Below are 20,870 nucleotides of genomic sequence, written 5' to 3' on the forward strand. Positions count from 1 at the left end.
TGAAGCTCTGTTACTAGGTGCATAAAGATTTAGGATGATTATTTCTTAGTGACTGACTCCTTTAGCATTATGAAATGACCTTCTTTATCCTTGGTGGTAGTCTTTGCTCTGAAATCTACTTTGATAAAAATATAGCTGTCTTTTGACTATTGTTAGTTTGGAATGTCTTTTTCCATCCGTCTACATTTAATCTATTTGTATTTTTATATTTAAAGTGCATTTTCTATAGGTATATCTAGTTGTGTCATATATATATATATATATATATATATATATATATTTTTTCAATGTGACGGTATCTGTTAATTGTATTAATTAGACGATTTATGTTTGGTGTGATTATTAATAGTATTAATCAAATATGATTGATATGATTATTAATATGATAAGATAATTTAGGTTAGTCCATTATCTTGCTGTTTGTTTTCTGTTTGCTCCATCTGTTCTTTAATTCCTTTTCCTACCTTTTCTACTTTCTTTGGGTTTAGTATTTTTTATAATTTGATTATATCTTTTTTTGTTGGCTTATTAGCTATAACTGGCATTTTAGTAGTTGCTTTAGGAGATAAAAAATATGTATCTTTAACTCGAGTCTTTTTTTTTTTAATCTGAGGCAGAGTCTTGCTCTGTCATCTAGGCTGGAGTGCAGTGGTGCGATCTTGGCTAACTGCAACTTCTGCTTCTCGGGTTCAAGAGATTCTCGTGCTCCAGCCTCCTGAGCAGCTGGAATTACAGGTGTATGCCACTATGTTCAGCTAATTTTTGTATTTTTAACAGAGATGAGGTTTTGCCATATTGGCCGGGCTGGTCTTGAACTTCTGACCTCAAGTGATCTGCCTGCCTTGACTTCCCAAAGTGCTGGTATTACAGATGCGAGCCACTGCACCAGACCTACTTTCAAGAGATTATATCATGTCACATATAGTATAAGAAGCTTACAGTATGGGTGAGCATGGTGGCTCATGACTGTAATCCCAGCACTTTGGGAGGTTGAGGCAGGCAGATTGCCTGAAGTCAGGAGTTCGAGACCAGCCTGACCAACATGGAGAAACCCTGTCTCTGCTAAAAATACAAAATTAGTCAGGCATGGTGGCACATGCCTGTAATCCCAGCTACTGAGGCAGGAGGATCGCTTGAACCTGGGAGGCAGAGGTTGTGATGAGCAGAGATCATGCCATTGCACTCCAGCCTGGGCAACAAGAGTGAAACTCTTTCTCAAAAAAAAAAAAAAAAAAAAAAAGAAGCAGCTTACAGTAGTGTATTTCCCTCTCTCAACCTTAGATTTTACTTCTTACACTGTGGCTTAGAAATTCAAGGCTATGCCGGGCGCGGTGGCTCAAGCCTGTAATCCCAGCACTTTGGGAGGCCGAGACGGGTGGATCACAAGGTCAAGAGATCGAGACTATCCTGGTCAACATGGTGAAACCCCGTCTCTACTAAAAATACAAAAAATTAGCTGAGTATGGTGGCGCGTGCCTGTAATCCCAGCTACTCAGGAGGCTGAGGCAGGAGAATTGCCTGAACCCAGGAGGCGGAGGTTGCGGTGAACCAAGATCGCGCCATTGCACTCCAGCCTGGGTAACGAGAGCGAAACTCAGTCTCAAAAAAAAAAAAAAAAAAAGAAAAAGAAATTCAAGGCTATAAGCTAGGGCAATTATATAAGTTCCCTCATTTGTTTCCCATCTCTCAAGAATGGGAGTGTTCATTGTAGGGTGATGTCCAGTGTCTTGAAAACTATTATGTCATATATGTTGTCTTTTGGGGAAAGGGTAATTTTAATTTGGGAGGGAGAGTAAATTCCATCTCTGTTACTTCAACTTACTCTGAAACAGAAGTGTCGGCTGAAGCATCTTTTACTTGGGCTGTTGTTCTTCATGTAGTTATTCCTGACCTAGCCTAGCTCTACTGCCATCTGTCTTTCACTTGATTCCAGATCTGACCAGGTCTCTACTTAAATTTTTCAGTGTTTCCCCATTTTCCCCCTATATATGAAACAAACAAGTTAGGACATCAAATTTCTGGGTATAAGAAATATTCTTAAATGGAAGCTGAAGAAATAAAGATACTGTTAAAAATGTTACAAGTAAATACCTGTATAGTAATAAATAGTAATCATATGTTATTTTGAAAGAATAAATGTTGGCTTTCCTATTGGTCAGATAACACTTTAGTTTGTGTAGGAGTAGCGATAAGCTTAGATCACAACTGCTGTCTCATTTGAGACTCAACAAAATAAGATGCCAAAAGCTTAGTAGTTATTGATGAAAAATTTATTATAGAAAATGTTGGCTTGGTGTGGTGGCTCATGCCTGCAATTCCAACTCTTTAAAAGGCTGAGGCAGGAGGATTGCTTGAGTCCCAGAGGTTGAGGCTGCAATAAGCGATGATCATGTCACTGTACTTCAGCCTGGGTGACAGAACAAAACCCTATCTCTAAAAAAGAGAAAGAAAATGTCAATGATTTTTTTTTTTAATGTTTGTCTGTGAGATGTTAGATACATTGAAATTAAATGTCCCTCTGTAATCTCTAAATGAATTATCTTACTTGGGGAAAAAGTAATATGTACACATAAATGAAAATCTGATGATCTTGTATTGTATTGTATTGTATTTTTTTATGGAGTCTCACTCTGTCACCCAGGCTGGAGTGCGGTGATGTGATCTTGGCTCACTGCAACCTCTGTCTCCCAGGTTCAAGTGATTCTCCTGCCTCAGCCTCCCAAGTAGCTGGCATTACAGGCACCCACCATGACCCAGCTAATTTTTTATATTTTTAGTAGAGATAGGTTTTCACCATGTTGGCCAGGCTGGTCTTGAACTCCTGACCTTAGGTGATCTGCCCTCCTCAGCCTCCCAAAGTGCTGGGATTATAGGTGTGAGCCACCATACCCGGCCTGGATGATATTTTATGTCTTAAGAGTTTATTTGCCGGGCGTGGTGGCTCACGTTTATAATCCCAGCACTTTGGGAGGCCGAGGCAGGTGGATCACGAGGTCAAGAGATCGAGACCATCCTGGTCAACAAGGTGAAACCCCGTCTCTACTAAAAATACAAAAATTAGCTGGGCATGGTGGTGCGCGCCTGTAGTCCCAGCTAATCGGGAGGCTGAGGCAGGAGAATTGCTTGAACCCAGGAGGCGGAGGTTGCGGTGAGCCGAGATCCTGCCATTGCACTCCAGCCTGGGTAACAAGAGCGAAACTCCATCTCCAAAAAAAAAAAAAGAGTTTATTTATGTTTTAATGCTGTAGTTTTTTGTTATTCCTTATCTACCTCTGTAGTATTGGCCCCAGAAGAAAGTGTTTTTCTCTTATAATTTATGTAAACATTTCTATGTTAAAAATTTACTGAGTTCCTTCTATATACCATTGTTATTCCTTATCTACCTCTGTAGTATTGGCCGCAGAAGAAAGTGTTTTTCTCTTATAATTTATGTAAACATTTCTGTGTTAAAAATTTACTGAGTTCCTTCTATATACCAGACATTGTGCTAGAAGAGTTTAGCATACCAGGTCCACGCTTATTTCTCTGATGTATTTATTTTCCATTATTCCATACCACATCTCCTCTGGAAGTATACTGCTATATGAGCAGTTCCTAGGATATGTTATTCTTTTTCATCCCATGGCGCTTTCATATATGCTGTTTCCTCTGTTCATTTTTCTCCTTTGTTGGTCTGTTTAAGACTCAATTTAAGTATCCCTTTCTTTAAGACGTTTTCCCTGAAAACCATGGGCCAAGTTAGGTGTCTTCTTCTGTGTTCCCATGTCCCCTATCTCTTCACAGCTCTTAGCACACTAATTGCAATGATTTGTTCCCCTACCTGTTTTTCCATCAGACTGCTGGAGTGCAGCATTTTATATGATTCTATCTCTTAATGCTTAGCACAGGGCCTGGCCCAGAGTAGGGATTCAGTGCACAAAGGTGTGTTGTTGGCTGTTCGATTGTATGATCTTGGATAAGTTGTTTGGCCCACCCAACATTTCAGAGCTCCTAGGTTCTCTTACTACTCTGCAGCCGTCGTGCGAGACTTTCTCTAACCTGGCTCTACTAGCGTTGTAGTTGCTCTATAGGTGGTCTTTAAAAGCATGTCCTGTTGGGCCCTGGGAGACCTGTTTTTTACCTGGTAGCCTAGTGTGCCTATCATGTGAAGTCTAGGCTAGATTATTTTTGCAGCAATGGTTCAGGGTTTGGTAATGACATCAGATTAGAAAATGAAGACCTCTACCTCACTCTAGTCCCAGCTGAGAAGCTGCTAGTGGGAACCAGAAGGAACCTACTTAAAGAGACAATTCACAGTTCCAGGTAGCACAGTGTCTTTAGGAAGGGCCACTTTGGAAGGATTTGATAGCTGCCTTGGTGTGCTGTTATCCAGAGTAGACAAATAAGAAGCTGGGCTTTGCGATGCCTTTTCTGATTCTGTCAATCACTCCTTTCTCTGTGCTTCCACATCACCTTATATATCCCTCTGACCTAGCATTTATCACACTATATTATATTCATTTGTTTCCTTTTTTATTTCCCTCTCTTGAAGAGAGCCCTTGAAGATTGAGATCTTGCATATTCATCTCTGTGCTGGTTAACTCACCCTTTATCTGTTAGAGTAGAAGCCAATAAAAGCTTAGTGAATGAATGAATAAATGAATGGTGATAATCATAGCTGATTTTTTTTTACACTTGCAGTATGCTAGGAGCTTCCCTTTACTACATTATTACAATGTGAAAACTCTGATTTTCATCATTTTACAGGTGACAAAAATGAGGCACAAAAGATTAAGTAACTTGCCCATTAAGTAACTTACTAGATGGTCTTACATCTAGTAAGTAGCAGATTGCATATTCAGATCAAGACACCTGGTTTCAAAGTTCACATCTTTTTTTTTGAGATGAGATGTTCTCTATCACTCAGGCTGGAGTGCAGTGGCGCGATCTTGGCTCACTCTAGCCTCGAACTCCAGGTGATCCTCCCATTTCAGCCTCCCAAGTGTCTGGGATACAGGTGTATGTCATCACATGCAACTAATTTTGTTTATTTTTTGTAGAGACAAGGTCTCACTTTGGTGCCCAGGCTGATCTTGAACTCCTGGCCTCAAGCGACCCTCCTGCGTTGGCTTCCCAAAGTATTTGGATTATAGGTGTGAACCACCACACTTGGCCAAAGCTCACATTCTTAACCACTGTGCTGTATGTGACTAGCTGACCAAAGGCTGGCTAAGAGACCAACTAACTGACTAACAGCTGTGTGAAGGAGGGCCAAAGAAAGTACTGACAACCTTCCTGCCAGATCTCATTCTCTTGAGATGTGGATTTGAAACCACGAAAGTAGATGAGGGCTTCATATGGAGGCACCACAGGTCCATTTTGGGAAAGAGATACTGATTCGGGAATCCATTTCTTATTACTTATTCCTTCCCTGACAAGAGAAAACATTGGCCAAGGCCACGTGTTTAGCCTGGCACATCCCTGGATGAATTGCTATAGCTCAAGTGCTAGGGAGTAATAGTGTTCCTTCTGCCTGGTATGCCCTTCCCTCAGATGTCCACATGGCTCACACCTTTATTTCATTTTCTGCTCAAATATCACTTAATCAGAGAGCCTTTCCTGATCTGACATAATACAATGTAGCACTATTTTTTATTCTCTTATTCCCTTATAGCTTAATTTTTCTTCATTATACTTATCACCATCTGACATATAATTATTCATTTATAGTGTTTTATGTTGTCTCTCTCCACCAGAATATAAGCACCATGGCATCTGTGGCTCTGTTTTGTGTATTGTTGTATCTTTACCTCTGAGTGGTGCCTGGCAAATAGTAGCTGCTCAATAAATGTTTTTCCCCCCAATGAATACATTATTTTGGAGTCTGAGACCACCTGTTTTCGAGGATCTTTGTCTTTTGGCATCAGCAATACCTCATTCTCCTTGACCCTATACATAACTCTTGGACTTCAGACAAACTAGAGTCAGTGTTCTCTGAGTATGCTCCACATCTTTTAGGTCTATGTCTTTGTTCATGATTCTTTCCTTTGGCAGATCTGCATCTCTGTTCATCCAGATTGTGACAAGTCCTTAATATCCACTCCTTTTTGCATGAAGGTACATATGAAGAAAAAATTACTACTGAGTTTGTATTAAATCCTAGGCATCTTCAAACACATTATCTCGTTTAATTCAACAACTCTGTAAGACAGGTATTGCTAAATTGTAAGCTACATGGGGGTAGGGATCTCTCTCTTAATCACCACTCTATTCCCAGTGCCTGGTTTCAGAATAGAATGAAATAAATACTTGTTGAATAGCAAAATGAATATTTTACAGAAAGGAAAATTGAGGTTCATAATGGTTAAGTGATTTACCAAAGCTGGTCCATGGCAGGTAGGATAGGCAAGGTCTTCCTTTAAATTCAGTGTTTTTTATAATACATCCTAAAATTAAAAAAAAAAATAAGTGTTCTAAAATGCCAGGGTTTTGGCAGACTTTAATAACTTTAGTTTTTGTAGCTACCTCAGAAGAAAACAGGAGGTTTTATTGATTTTTATATGAAAATTATTCTCAAATGTAAAAGGTTTGTTCCTATCTATAAAACATAGTATGGAGGCCAGGATATATCTTTACTACCAAGATGCTTACTGGATGTCAGTTTCTGGGATTCTTTGTGGATATATGTCAGAAGTTAAGTGCTTTTTAATTTGTTTTATACCTCCCCCCTTTACCTCCATAAGAAGTCTGTCAGGGTAAGTGATACTTTTGGTGAGAAAACATAATATAAATACGGATAGGATGGACAACAAGTGATCCAGGACCCACAGATTGCCATCGCTTGTTCATTCGAAGAAGATGCTAGAGGTAGTATTTATATTGTTCTTATTTTTATCTCATTGTTTAATTTTCATGTATGTTTTACAGTCTACCTAATGTTAGTAAATGAATCTAATTTATAAACACATACACATATATTGGCACCATGTGTACAAGGCTTTTTTTTTTTTTTTTTTTAAAACAGAGTCTTGGTTTGTCGCCTAGGCTGGAGTGCAGTGGTGTAATCTTGGCTCACTGCAACCTTCGCCACCCAGGTTCAAGCAATTCCCCTGCTTCAGCCTCCTGAGCAGCTGGGATTATAGGCAGGCACCACCATGCCTGGCTTATTTTTGTTTTTTCAGTAGCGACAGAGTTTCACCATGTTGGTCAGGCTGGTCCCATTCTCCTGACCTCATGATCTGCTCGCCTCAGCCTCCCAAAATGCTGGAATTACAGGCATGAACCACCACACCCAGCCCCTGTACAAGGCTTTTTTACAGGTAGATTATGTCATTAAAAAGATTGGAGATATACAGTTAAGTCACCCTGTGCATCTCTCTTATGAAGGATGGTTTGTTGTATATAACTCAGGGGTTAGCCTTCTCCGGTTTGGTGTAGCATTGTTTGTCATTTTGCCCAGAGATGTAGTCATTGATATGGCTAGGGGCCATATGGACAGGCTCAGGGGATGGGAGACTTATGACATTAGAAGATTGACTCTTGGTTACATGTCCTCCTGGGATTTGAACATGTGAGTCATTTGGAGTCTGCATCTGTACTAAGCTCTCCTTGCCAAATTCTACATCCTGTCACTGATAGCCACAGCTCTCTGTACTTGCTGTTGCCTTCTTCTTCACTTTGGCCCAGGGATTCTTCCCATTTTCTCTTTTGGAATGAGAAAACAGAACAAGTCTTTTAACTTTTAGGTACTTGAACGTTGGGTCCGGGGAACCTGGATGTATCAGCTAGACTGATCTTGAGTGAGATCTTCATGTTGGAACTCAGGATTGCTATCTGACATACAGATGTTATAGAGGATACAGCCCATCCTGGCTTATTTTGTTTAGACTGAAGTGACTCCAGGTGGACACCATGGTGCCAAACCCTACCTAGATAGGGCATCTGCCTAGGTAACAGAATTATATATACAGATAAAAACAAAAACAAAAAACAAACCAAAATTATCTTGAGGCTGGTTCTGACATGCTGAAGCTATTATCCTTTTCCCCTGCTGCTTAGTTATATAGTGGCTGGTTACTCTAGAGTCTATCTTTAATGGAGTAAATTGGCCCTCTTACAGACCCTATGCCTCACTTAATTCAGTGTTTAGAGCAGTGGTTCTCAGCTGGGGGCAGTTTTACCCTTCCATGGGACATTGAACAAAATCTGGAGACATTTTTAATTGTTATGATTGGCAGCATGCTACTGGCATCTGGTAGGTAGATGCCAGGGATGTTGTTAAGCATCCTGTGATGCACAGGACAGCCCCCACAAGGAAGAATTATCTTATCTAAAATGTCATTGGTGCCGAGACTCAGAAACCCTAGTCTAGAGTGACTTCTGCCTGTCACCACTGTGGTGTAGGGTACTGATAGAGGAGTTTCTGTATGCCAAGATTCTATGCCCAGGCTTGTATCAAGGCATCCACCCAGTAGACAAAAGGCCCTTGATTTACTGCTGGCCTTAGGCCTTTCTAGCAATAAAAAAGTAGCCTTCTTTCCACTCTACACGCCAAACAGAAAGGCCCCTTTGTGCTGGATGAGGCCTAGTTCCTTTGGCAGCAGTGGCAGGAGTGTGTTGTTCTTTGTACTTTACAGGCTAGCACTTGTCTATCTGCCTCATATCTGTGTGTCACTCTCTTATGCCTTCATTACCTGATACTCCAGACCATAGAAAACGATAACATCTGTAATGCATTAGGATATATATTTATTTTCAGGAATAATACATTCGAGTCCATTTTACTTCCCTCGCACTTTTTTTTTTTTTTTTGGAGTCAGAGTCTTGTTCTGTCATCCAGGCTGGAGTGCAGTGTTGCATTTCAGCTCACTGCAACCTCTCTGCTTCCCAGACTTAAGCAATCCTCCCACCTCAGCCTCCTGAGTAGCTGGGACTATAGGCATGTACCACTACTCCCAGCTAATTTTTTTGGTATTTTTTTGTAGAGAATGGGGTTTTGTCATGTTTCCCAGGTTGGTCTTGAATCCCTGGGCACAAGCGATTCACTTGCCTCAGCCTCCCAATGTGCTGGGATTACAGGCATGAGCCACCAAGCCCATCTCTCAACACTTCCTTTTTTTTTTTTGAGGCAGAGTTTTGCTCTGTTGCCCAGGCTGGAGTGCAGTGGTGCTACTCCACTGATCTCAGCTCACTGGAACTTCTGCCTTCCAGGTTCAAGTAATACTCCCATCTCAGCCTCCCAACTAGCTGGAATTAGAGGCATATGCCACCATGCCCAGCTCATTTTTGTATTTTTAGTAGAGATGGGATTTCACCATGTTGGCCAGGGTGGTCTCGAACTCCTGACCTCAAATGATCCATCCACCTGGGCTCCCAAAATGCTGGGATTACAGGTGTGAGCCACCACACCTGGCTTTTTTTTTTTTTTTTTTTTTGAGAAAGTCTCAGTCTGTTGTCCAGGCTGGAGTTCAGTGGCACAATCTCAGCTCACTGCAACCTGTACCTCCTGGGTTCAAGCAATTCTCGTGCCTCAGCCTCCTGAGTAGCTGGGATCACAGGCATGCACCACCCCCTCAACACTAATTTAACCCCAGCTATGTCATCCTTCTTTTCTCAATGGTATCTCTTGGAAATTAATTTATCTTTTTCTTCCAATATATTCTAGTCTGGGAATTAGCAATTTAACCAAGCACTGACTAAGCACCCTTCACTTAAGCTTTTAGTGTCTTGTCTTCTAGGATGCATACCTGGACACACTGTGTCTGCCTCATTTCCTTCCTCTGCCACCTCCCATGCTTCTGCAAATAGTCTAATCTACCTCCAAAGGCACTCAGTTTCAGAGCTTTCATTCTGAGCTCCAGTATCTTCTTGAGGACATTAAGAGATTGGAGCACTTTTGCCTTCAACTTCATTTTAGTTAGGTTGTCTTCCTGATTATCTGCCGTGCATCACATGCTGGGCTGAGAGGAATGGCTATTTTTGTTTGTTTGTTTGTTTTATTTTGTTTTGTTTGTTTTTGAGACAGAGTCTTATTCTGCTGCCCATGCTGGAGTGCAGTGGTGCAGTCATGGCTCACTGCAACCTTGAACTCCTGGGCTCAAGTTATCCTTCCACTTCAGCTTCCCAAGTAGCTAGGACTATAAGCATGTGCCACCACACCTGGCTAATTAAAAAAGTTTTTCTTTTGTAGAGACGGGGTTTTGCTGTGTTCCTCAGGCTTGTCGCAAACTCCTGGCCTCCAGTGATCCTCCTGTCTCAGCCTCCCAAAGTGCTGGGGTTACAGGCATGAACCACCATGTCTGGCCAAATGCTTGTTTTTTTGACAAGCATTTCAGAAGTTACGCATCCATATGAGCTGTATATTTTTCTAAGGAGGTTTTGTTGTTGTTTTGAGGCCCACATCAAATCATTTCTGGAACCCCTCATTTAGAGTAGTTCTTATTGATGCCGTTGTATATGAAGCTCTTAGTTTAGAAACAGTGGATGAGCAAAAACAAATAGGCATTTTCCACGCCTTCAATGTTTTCTACCTGTTAAAGGTAAATTAGGCCAGGCCTGGGGACTCATGCCTATAGTCTTATCACTTTGGGAGGCTGAGGTGGGAGAATTGCTAGAGGCCAGGAGTTCTAGACCAGCCTGGGCAACATAGGGAGATGGGCAACATCTCTACAAAAAGTAAAATAATTTGACCAGGTCTGGTGGCTCACGTCTGTAGTCCCAACACTTTGGGAGGCTGAGGTGGGAGGATTATTTGAGGCCAGGAGTCTGAGACCAGCTGGCAAACATGGTGAAGCCCTGTCTGTACTGAAAATAGAGAAATTAGCTGGGTGTGGTGGTGTGCACCTGTAATCCTAGCTACTCCAGAGGCTGAGGCAGGAGAATCACATGAACCCAGGAGGTGGAGGCTGCAGTGAGCTGAGGTTGCACCACTGCACTCCAGCCTAGGTGACAGAGCAAGATCCTGTTTCAAAAAAACGAAACAAAGACAAAGACAAAAACAAAAACAAAAAAGAGTTAGCCTGACATGGTTGTATCACATGCCTGTAGTCTTAGCTATTGAGGAGGCTGAGGCAGGCAGATCTCGAGTCCAGGAGTTCAAGGTTGCAGCAAGCTGTGATCATACCACTGCACTCAAGCCTCAGTGGTAGAGCAAGATTTGTTTCTTAAAAGAAAAAAGATACGGATCTTACGAAAGAACAGTGATGAATCTCACCATATCATTCAACTTCAAAACTTCTTTGGCTTCTTGCTGCTTAGAGCAGTGGTTTTCAAATTTGAGGAATGTACAAATTCCTTTTAAGTTAAATAATTCATCTTGGACCTGACGTGCTGCTTAAACTATTTTTATTATCATGTTATTTAAGTATGTGCAAACATAAAACAAGGTTTAAGTCACTGTATAAAATTTATATACCAATGCAAACAAAAACAGATTTATGCTTTAAGTAAAAATAAACTTCAGATCCAATAAAATTATGCTTTTTTTGCTGAAAATCAGTTGCTTCCAGGCTCTTTTAAGTTCAGCATGTCTGTATTGCTGGGTACCAGGTGATGACTCATTCCTCCCACCATTTTTCTTTATTTAAGCTACTATGAAACTTTGATTCATGATCTCATTTGACCTTCACTGGGCTGGAACGTATTCCTTGTGTATTGTGTATTAAATCTACTTCTACTCCTTCATAATTGACTTTTAACAAAGTATAGGGATAACTTTGTTTTCTGTATGTTTAAACATAATATAGATATCAAAATTATTTTAAAAGGCTACTTTTTATTACTATCCATTTAAAAAATCACATTATATTATTGAGGAATCACTAGCTCTAGTGCTCCATGTATGGTGATTATGCAATTTGCCATATTGCAAATGACCACTCAATTGTTTCAGTTAGAGTTCATTCCTTTTATGACAGAAAATCATTTCAATCTGATATAAGCAAAAAGGAAAGTGTGTTTCTTGCATAAAACTGAAATATCTATGAATAGGGCTTTCTACAGGCGTGATCTGACTCAGGGATTAAATTATGTCAGCTGGATTTTTTTTTTTTTTGAGACAGGGTCTCACTCTGTTGCCCAAGCTGGAGTGCAATGGCACAATTGTGGCTTATTGCAATCTCGATCTCCTGGGCTCAAATGATCCTCCCACCTCAGCCTCCTGAGTAGCTGGGACCACAGGCTCACATCACCACACCTGGCTAAAAAATTTTTTAAAATTTTTTTTGTAGAGACAGGATCAAACTATATTGCCCAGGCTGGTCTTGAACTCTGGAGTTCAAGCGATCCTCCTGCCCTGGCCTCTCAAAGTGCTGAGATTATAGGCATGAGCTACCGTGTCTGGCCTATATTAATTTATCTTGATCAGGGCCGTCTAATAGAACTTTCTACTATGATGGGAATGTTCTATAATTTATGCTGTCCAATATAGTGCCCACTAGCCATATCTAGCTGTTGGGCACTTGAAGTTTGGCTAGTGCCATTGAAGAACTGAATTTTTAATTTATTTAATTTTAATAAATTTAAATAGCCACTTGTAGCTACTGCACTGCTTGGACAGTGCAGCTTTGAATAATAACATTAAATAAGAGAATGGCTATAAAGTGCTTCCCAGTGTGCTCTATACTAAGCAGACAATAGATGTTAGAGGAGGAGAGGTCTATAGATTCTGTCCTGAAAAGGGCTGGGCCTCACCTAACTGGCAAGAGCAACCTGAGTTAGGCTCATCCCAGGACACTACTAGTAGCTATCTTAGCATGGTAGTCAAGACTCTTTGTGACATGGCTTCAACTTTCTTCTGCCACTACCTTCCATATATTCTATATTCTAGACCAGGGGTCCCCAACTCTGGGCCATGGACTAGTATTAGTCCATGGCCCGGTAGGTACTGGTCTGAACAACAGGAGATGAGTGGTGGATGAAGGAGCATTACTGCCTGAACTCCACCTCTTGTCAGATTAGCATTGGGATTAGATTCTCATAGGAGTGCAAACCCTGTTATGAACTGCTCATGTGAGGGATCTAGGTTATGTGCTCCTTATGAGAATCTAACTAGTGCCTGATGATCTGAGCTGGAACAGTTTCCTCCTAAAACCATCTCCCTGCCCCAGGTCCATGGAAGAATTGTCTTCCATGAAACTGGTCCCTTGTGCCAAAATGGTTGGGGACTGCTGTTTCAGACACATCAAATTTCACATCTTTTCTTTTGCACCTGTCTTCATTATGTATCAAGAACCTTCCTTCCCCCACACCCATGAAATATTTCGCATAAGCTTCTACTAATCCTTTATGTTACAATACATTATCTTCTCTGAGGCTGACCTTGAACTCCTAGGCAGTTATTTCCTTTCTCTTCTGTGCTCTGTGTATTTTTCTTTATCAGGATCTGTGCTTTACTTAAACGCTGTTTAGCTTTTGATCTCGTCCATTGGATTGGGAGCTAACTTCCTCTAGGCTTGGCACTAAGTAGGCCCCTTATGAATGCTCAGTTGAATAGTTGGATAGATGGATGGATGGATAGTTGATTCTCAACCCGGTTCACAACAGTTTAAAAATATTCCAAAATCAGATTTATTGAGGTATAATTTACATAAAAGATGATACATCTATTTTAAATGTACAGTTGGATGTATTTTGACAAATGTTATCATTTGTGTAACCACCACCACATTCAAGATATAGAATATATCCATCACCTTATGATGTTGCATTTGTGATTTTTCCCAGTCAGTCCCCACCTCCCTTCCTGGCTCCAGCTGACCGTTGATCTACTTTCTATCACTATAAATTTGTCTTTTCCAGGATTTCATATAAATAGACTCACCGTGTATACTCCTTTCATACTTAGTATTTTATGGGACAGAGAGATATTAAACATACAAGTATGATAAGTATTAAGGTCAATATGACCATGACAATAAATGCAAGCAGTGCTTGGCATTCTGGAGTCATGGCTTTGCTTGTCTTTTTTCACAGTATACAATTGGACCGTGGATGAGGTGGTACAGTGGCTGATCACATATGTGGAGCTGCCTCAGTATGAGGAGACCTTCCGGAAGCTGCAGCTCAGTGGCCATGCCATGCCAAGGTCAGGAGGGGACTGGATTTTCTTCATTTGAGGGTACAGGGAATGGGTTGGAGTGGGCCTGCCTTCAGATTGCTCTGGCCAGTTAAGTGAGGCTCTACCCTTTTCAGGGCAGCATCTATAGATTTTGCCTCTTTTCACATCTGTTGTGCGCTTGCTATAAAATATGATGGCAGTTTGCATCCACTCTCTTTTTTAATATTTCTGTCAATCCTGGGAATAGTACTAATAGCTGCCATTTACTGATTGCTTAGTACATGCCAGGCATTCTGCTTAACACTATATACAGTATCTCATTTAATTCTTACATCAGTCATGTAAGGTGGGTATTATTGTATATAGATGATGAAACTGGTTAAGTAACTTTCCCAAGGTCACAAACATGACTAGTTAGGGGCAAAACTGAGATTTTAATCTGCGTATACATCAAAGCCTGCAGTGTTTCTCCCTCTCTCTTTTTTTTTTTCTGTCCCCTGAGTAGCTGCCTCTTTTATCACCCAGGAGCCTCAGGGCTCTTTTAGCCTCCCCTGGGTTATCCATATACAGCTTATTTGTAATAAAAATGGTACAGAGGGAGGTTAATTGTCATTGGCCCCAGCCTCTTCTCTGGGATGACTCCAACAGCTGTTGTATCAAACTCTTTGCCTCCTTTACACTCTCAATATGCTAGGGCTTGTGCTGGGACTTAGGAGGGAATGGAGTACTGCTTGGACTTCTTGTTATGTCAAACTAGTGGCATATGTCATTCAGTCATTAATCCATTTACTTATTCATCCAACAAATATTTACTGGGTACCTGCTCTGTGCCAAGCACTTGTGCTGGGTGCTGGGGATAAAGATGACAACAACCTGCTCTTGCCCTCAAAGGGCTTACTGTCTGGTAAGTGCTGATTATATATATAATCTGTCATCTTATTATGTAGGTGCATCTGGTTTTGAGCTTCGGCAAAGGGGAAACGGGGAGGTGAAGCTGTTGGAATGCCCACACATTGCAGTCTGCAGCTACAGAGCTACTGAGCACTGCTGTCCAGGCCTAGCTGAGCTGGCTCTTTCCTCCTCTGCTGCCTGCAGCCTCTTCTTCACAGCTTCTCCCTACTCTGGAGAGAGTAATAATCTTAATGTTTGTACCTCCCTTTATAGAGTGCTTTCCTACCTATTATTTCAGTTGATTCTCACAACTCTGGGAGGAAGAGTATCCCATCTTTTGGGTGAGCAAACTGAATCTCAAATATTTTATACTTTATCCAAGCTGGTAAGTGGCAGAGTTGGGATTTGAACCCAGGTCTGTCTTGTTCTAAATGCCCTGTTTTTTTTTTGTTTGTTTGTTTTTGTTTTGGTTTTTTTTTTTCACTGCATCTTCCTCTTGTGCTATGTGGTTAAAGATAGCTTCCTTTCAATATTCAGTTTAGTTCTATTTTACAAAACTTCACCAAGCACCTATACCATGTGCTGTGCTTTCTGCTAGGCCTTGAGGACAAAGAGATGCATTTGATCTGACCTCTGATTTGAGGAGCTCCATGTTTAATGGAAAAGTAAATGATAGATGACTAAGATCCAAGATTTAGGGTTCTTTCTTGCTACCCACAGAAATAGCAATATTGCCTTGTGGATCCCTGGACCATTTTCTTCATGGGGGATGTCTATGGCTTGGATTAAAACTACAAAGCATAGGATAAGAAGTCAGTTCTTAGGTCGTGGGTTCACTTAGCATTTTTGTGGCTAGAATTAGAGCCAAGACCAGATCCAGCCAGGCTGGGCACAGGGGTAGGGTATGCCAAGCTGTGGCACCTTAGTGACAGCAGGAAGCATGGGGCCTTCAGTGCTTGGGGTGGAGTGAGGGTGGTTCTAGGCCCATCACTGGCTCATATGGTATGAGAATAATCTAGCAGATTTGAGTTCATTCTCTGGCTTTGCCACTTACTTGTGTGTGACTTTGGGCAAGTTACTCAATTCTAAGTCTCCATTTTCTTATCTAGAAAGTGGCACTAATAATGGAACTGAGTTTTTAAGGTTGTTGTGAGGACTGAATGAGGTATTGTATGTAAAGTATCAGAACTGTACCAGATACACATTACTTGCTTAGTTAATGTTAGCTCCTTTTTCATTTCTTCCATTTCTTACAAGCAGATAGCATTGCAGTTCATAGGTTTCTTTGAGAAATAGACTATAGAAAAGGTGACAATGTTTATTCTCATTAGTCAGATGAACTGCAGCACATCTGGCAGAAGTGCTTTAAAGAGGAGCCCCAAGAACTCCCAGGCTTGTAGGAAGCATCTGATTTTACATCAGTTTACGCAGAAGGAATCTGAGCTCCTGAGGGAGGAACAGAACAACTTTTGATCGGGCAAGTGGTCACTAGTAGAGCTGAGATGAGAAGCCAGCTCTCCTGACCACTCCCGCTCCCCATCACAGTGCCTCACTGCCTCTCTTATCAGTGGGCTTGATTGCTTTCCAAGGCCAGAGAAGGAAGTAGCTGTTTCTACATGCTCAGATAGGAGTATTAGTCACACTGTGATGTTAGAAGCTTCTTTTCTAGCTGGGGAAATAAAGCTATGCATCAGAAAAGAGCACCAACCTTATAGAGTAGTACGGAATTAAGTGCTTATTTGTGGGACCTAGACCAGTGGTTTTCAGCCTTTCCTTTTACCCCTCTCCTCCTATATCCACTGTGTTCCAGCAGAAAAGAACAAAGTTTCATTTTTCCTAGGTCATTTTCTTGTTTACTGGCTCTCTCTCATTAAAGTTATCACTGATAGTATGGGTGGAGGTCATAAAAAATTACAGTAATTTTATTGGAGGTAACTTGTATTGCAGTGACTCAAATACAAGCTAACAGGACTAATTCCATTTTTGTCATCAGTGGTTAATTGAATTTTTTTTTCCTTTTTTATATTTCATTTCAATAGCACATCAGCAGATTTATATATAATGACAGTGGGTTTAAGCAGGATAATTCATAAGTCCCAGAATCACTGGGTCATATGGCCTGACAGTTTGACCTGGGCTGCACAGGAAATGCATTTATAAGTGGTGGGAAGTGGGGACAATATGTAGAGTATACACCCTGGAAGGAGAAGCACAACAGAAAATTTAGTTGGATGTGGGAATGGTCACAGACAGGTAATCGCTGGAGGATAGGGTACTTAAGTTGGCGGATATGGGGAAAAGGCTGAACAAATTCTTGGCAAATATTATGTGTCCCTCTATATTCCCTGTTGAGATCCAACTGGTATAGACTCTGTATTCTAGAGTACAGAGGGGAGCAATCACTAAGAGCTAGAAGTGTTCCTGGAGGAGGTGGGTAATTCTACCAGGATCCTTGCTGGCTTTACTAGCAGTAAAATGACCAGCTACTCTTTGCCTCAACAGGCTAGCTGTCACCAATACCACCATGACAGGAACTGTGCTGAAGATGACAGACCGGAGCCATCGGCAGAAGCTGCAGCTGAAGGCCCTGGATACAGTGCTCTTTGGGCCTCCTCTCTGTGAGTCCTGTGTAGAGAAGGGCTACTGCTGTGCCATGGAAACCAAAGCTGTTGTAGTAGATAGGCTAAGGCTCTGGATATCCTAGGCACATCTGCAAGGCAGCACCTCCACCATTTCCACTGGTATTAAAGTATGAAAGAGTCTTGCATTTTAGTTCAGACACATAGCAACATGCATTCATTAAATACTTTAAGGAAATCATCTGCATTGTGTCAGTGCTGTGTTGGACCCTGTAGGAAGACCTGGAATGAATCATGTTCTGCCCTGCAGGGATAACATGAGTGTTCTACAGAGGTACACAGTGCTCCTGAGACCCAGAGGAAGGTTAGTAAAGGTATCCTATAGACAAGGTGACAGGTGACCTCTGCCTTTAAGGGTGGATGGAGCTCTATTCTGTGGAGGTGGCAAAACAGGACATTCTAGGCAGAGTAAACAACCTGAGCAAGACTACAAAAACTAAAATATGAAAAGTATGCTTAGGGGTAGAAGTAACCCACTATGGGCTGAAAGCTTTTTAGCTGTTACCTACTTCCATATTTCATTTCAATTGCACATCAGCAGGTTTATATATACAATGACAGTGGGTTATTGTAGACATATAGAGTACATGAACTGATTAGTGAACATCTTTGTATCATTGAATGACCAAGGAGGACTAAGTGGGTATTCACTGAAGCAGTAGACACACTCAGGCCTGAGAAAGGGTGGTCTCTTCAGCTAGGAGCTAGTTAAAAGAATTAGGTTGTTGAGTCTCTACAGATCTATGTGGTGGGAACGGCTAGCCCTGCCATCCTTTTTCTAATTCTAAGTGAACCAAGGGGGAACAAAAAGTAGTGAGATTTCTTGGAAAACTATTCTTGACCAAACAGGCTCTTAGGGCCTACTTTCTGCTCTTTGGGAATAGCTGGAATCAATTTAGGGTGCCAGCCGTAGAATGCTATTGAACCAGGAACAAGTCCAGAGAAGCAGCTGGCAGGCAAGGTCAGAGGCAATATAACATTTCCCTGTCTATGAATATGGCGTGGCCAATGTGCAAGCTCTTGTCTCAATACAAGTGGATCTATACTTTTTGAAAGTATGAAACAGAGCAACCTGGGAGAAGACTACTGTTGCCACTTCCTTTGCCACCTTTTTTTGGGGGAGTGGAGGGTACTAGGACACATTTTGCTCACCTTCATTGGTAGGTTTTGAATAATGACACAGTGAATGGTTCTACTCTTTATGTAAGGCCTAGTCTCTGTATTGAGCCATGGCCCTTCAGTCATTCACTAACATTTATTGAGTACATTTTGTATACTAGTATAAATGGCAAGGTCCCTGCTCTCAAGTACTTCCATCTAATTGGAGATAGCCGTGTCAACAAATATACTAAGTGTTATAGCTATTATGTAAGTCTTTCCAAAGTTCAACTGGGGGCACAAACTAGGGAGGAGTTTCCTATTGGAGTCCAGGAAACTTTATGGAGAAAGTAATTCTTGAGCTGAGTCTTGAAAGATGAGAAGTGGCCTTATTAAACTCTCCCTGTCAACAGCTTACACATCTCTTTGTATATACCAACAAGAACCCTTACACCCAACTATAAAAACTAGGCTACTCTTGCAAAGGTTCTCTCCTGTCACCACCTAGCTAGGGAAGGCTTTCAGCAGCCTGATAATCTTCCTTAGACTTGCATATATTATCAAGCTATATGTGTTTTGTATCAAAATTGGATTTACCATGTCTGAAAGCATACAGTAGAAACTACAGGTTAAAGCAGTCAAGAATTTTATCTGGAAAAATTAGCTAGCATTGGAATCAGAATGCTGGGGACATGGTACTGGGTCTAGGATATCAGAACCAACAAGAGGGGCCCTGGTGGAGCAGGTTAGACTGATACCAGGACAGGGATATTTTTCTCTTAGGCTTATTGTATGTAGGCTGTGTGCTGCATATGATCTAACCTATGGAAGGTCAGAGATCAGCAGGAAAATGATCTTCCTGAGATAGAGAGAACACAGGTACTGAAGCTAAGAATATATTTCGTGATGACTGGGATAGTTATAATAATAAGAGTTTTTAATTTATTTTTTATTTTTTTAAGATGGGGTGTCACCATGTTGGCCAGGCTGGTCTTGAACTCCTGACCTCAGGTGATCCACCCACCTCAGCCTCCCAAAGTGCTAGGATTACAGGTGTGAGCCACTGCGCCCAGCAATAATAGTTTTTTTAAATGGAAAATAACAAGTATTGGCAAGGGTATAGAGAAATTGGAACTTTTGTACATTGCTGGTGAAAAGGAAAAATGTTTCAGCTACTGTATAAAATAATCTGGTGGTTTCTCAAAAATTAGATATAGAGTTACCGTAGAACCTAGCAGTTCCATAATGAGGTATATATGCAAAGAGTTGAAAACAGGTACTCAAACAAGTACATGTACATGCATGTTCATAGCAGCACATGTCATAAGAGCCAAAAAATAAAACAACACAAATGTCTATTAATGGATGAATAGATAAATACATTGTGGCTCAATGGAATATTATTAATCTATAAATGGAATGAAGTTCTGATACATGCTACAATGTGGATGAACCTGGAAAATGTTATGCTAAGTGAAAGAAGTCAGACACAAAAGGTCACATATTATATGATTCTATTAATATGAAATAATTAGAATAGATAACTCCACAGAGACAGAATATAGACTGATGGTTGGCAGGGGTTGGTGGGAGTAGGGAATGGGGAGAAATTGCTTACTGGGTAAGAAAATTTACTGTGGAGTGATAGAAATGTTTTGGGACTAGATAGAGGTGGTGGTTGCATAACATCATGAATGTACTATATGCCACTAAATTGCTTACTTTAAAATGGTTACTTTTATATTATGTGAATTTTACCTCAAATAATAATAATAATTATTATTATTTTTGAGACGGAGTTTCGCTCTTGTTACCCAGGCTGGCACGATCTCAGCTCACCGCAACCTCTGCCTTCTGGGTTCGGGCAATTCTCCTGCCTCAGCCTCCTGAGCAGCTGGGATTACAGGCACGCGCCACCATGCCCAGCCAATTTTTTGTATTTTTTTAGTAGAGACGGGGTTTCATCATGTTGACCAGGATGGTCTCGATCTCTTGACCTCGTGATCCACCCGCCTTGACCTCCCAAAGTGCTGGGATTACAGGCTTGATCCACCATGCCCGGCCTCAAATTATTTTTTAAAAAGCATAAGCAACAAGAGAAAGAAGAGTTAAACTGGACTTCACCAAAATAAAAAAGTTTTATACTTCGAAGAACGTAACCAAGAAAGTGAAAAGACAATCCACAAGATGGAGAAAGTATTGGGAAA

General features: G+C 41.1%; 1 protein-coding gene across 9 annotated transcripts in view; it reads left to right on the plus strand.

The window, feature by feature from the left end:
* STIM1 (stromal interaction molecule 1) overlaps positions 1 to 20,870 on the plus strand; it is a 244,747-nt gene that overhangs the window by 188,874 nt on the left and 35,003 nt on the right. For all 9 annotated transcript variants that reach the window (XM_074401005.1, XM_010334243.3, XM_074401010.1 and 6 more), the window contains 2 exons: positions 13,951 to 14,062; positions 17,429 to 17,544. In XM_074401005.1, coding sequence (XP_074257106.1) covers positions 13,951 to 14,062; positions 17,429 to 17,544 — 228 coding nt within the window. The remainder of the gene's footprint in view (positions 1 to 13,950; positions 14,063 to 17,428; positions 17,545 to 20,870) is intronic.

Source organism: Saimiri boliviensis, chromosome 6 (genome assembly GCF_048565385.1).
Source record: "Saimiri boliviensis isolate mSaiBol1 chromosome 6, mSaiBol1.pri, whole genome shotgun sequence".
Lineage (NCBI taxonomy): Eukaryota > Metazoa > Chordata > Mammalia > Primates > Cebidae > Saimiri > Saimiri boliviensis.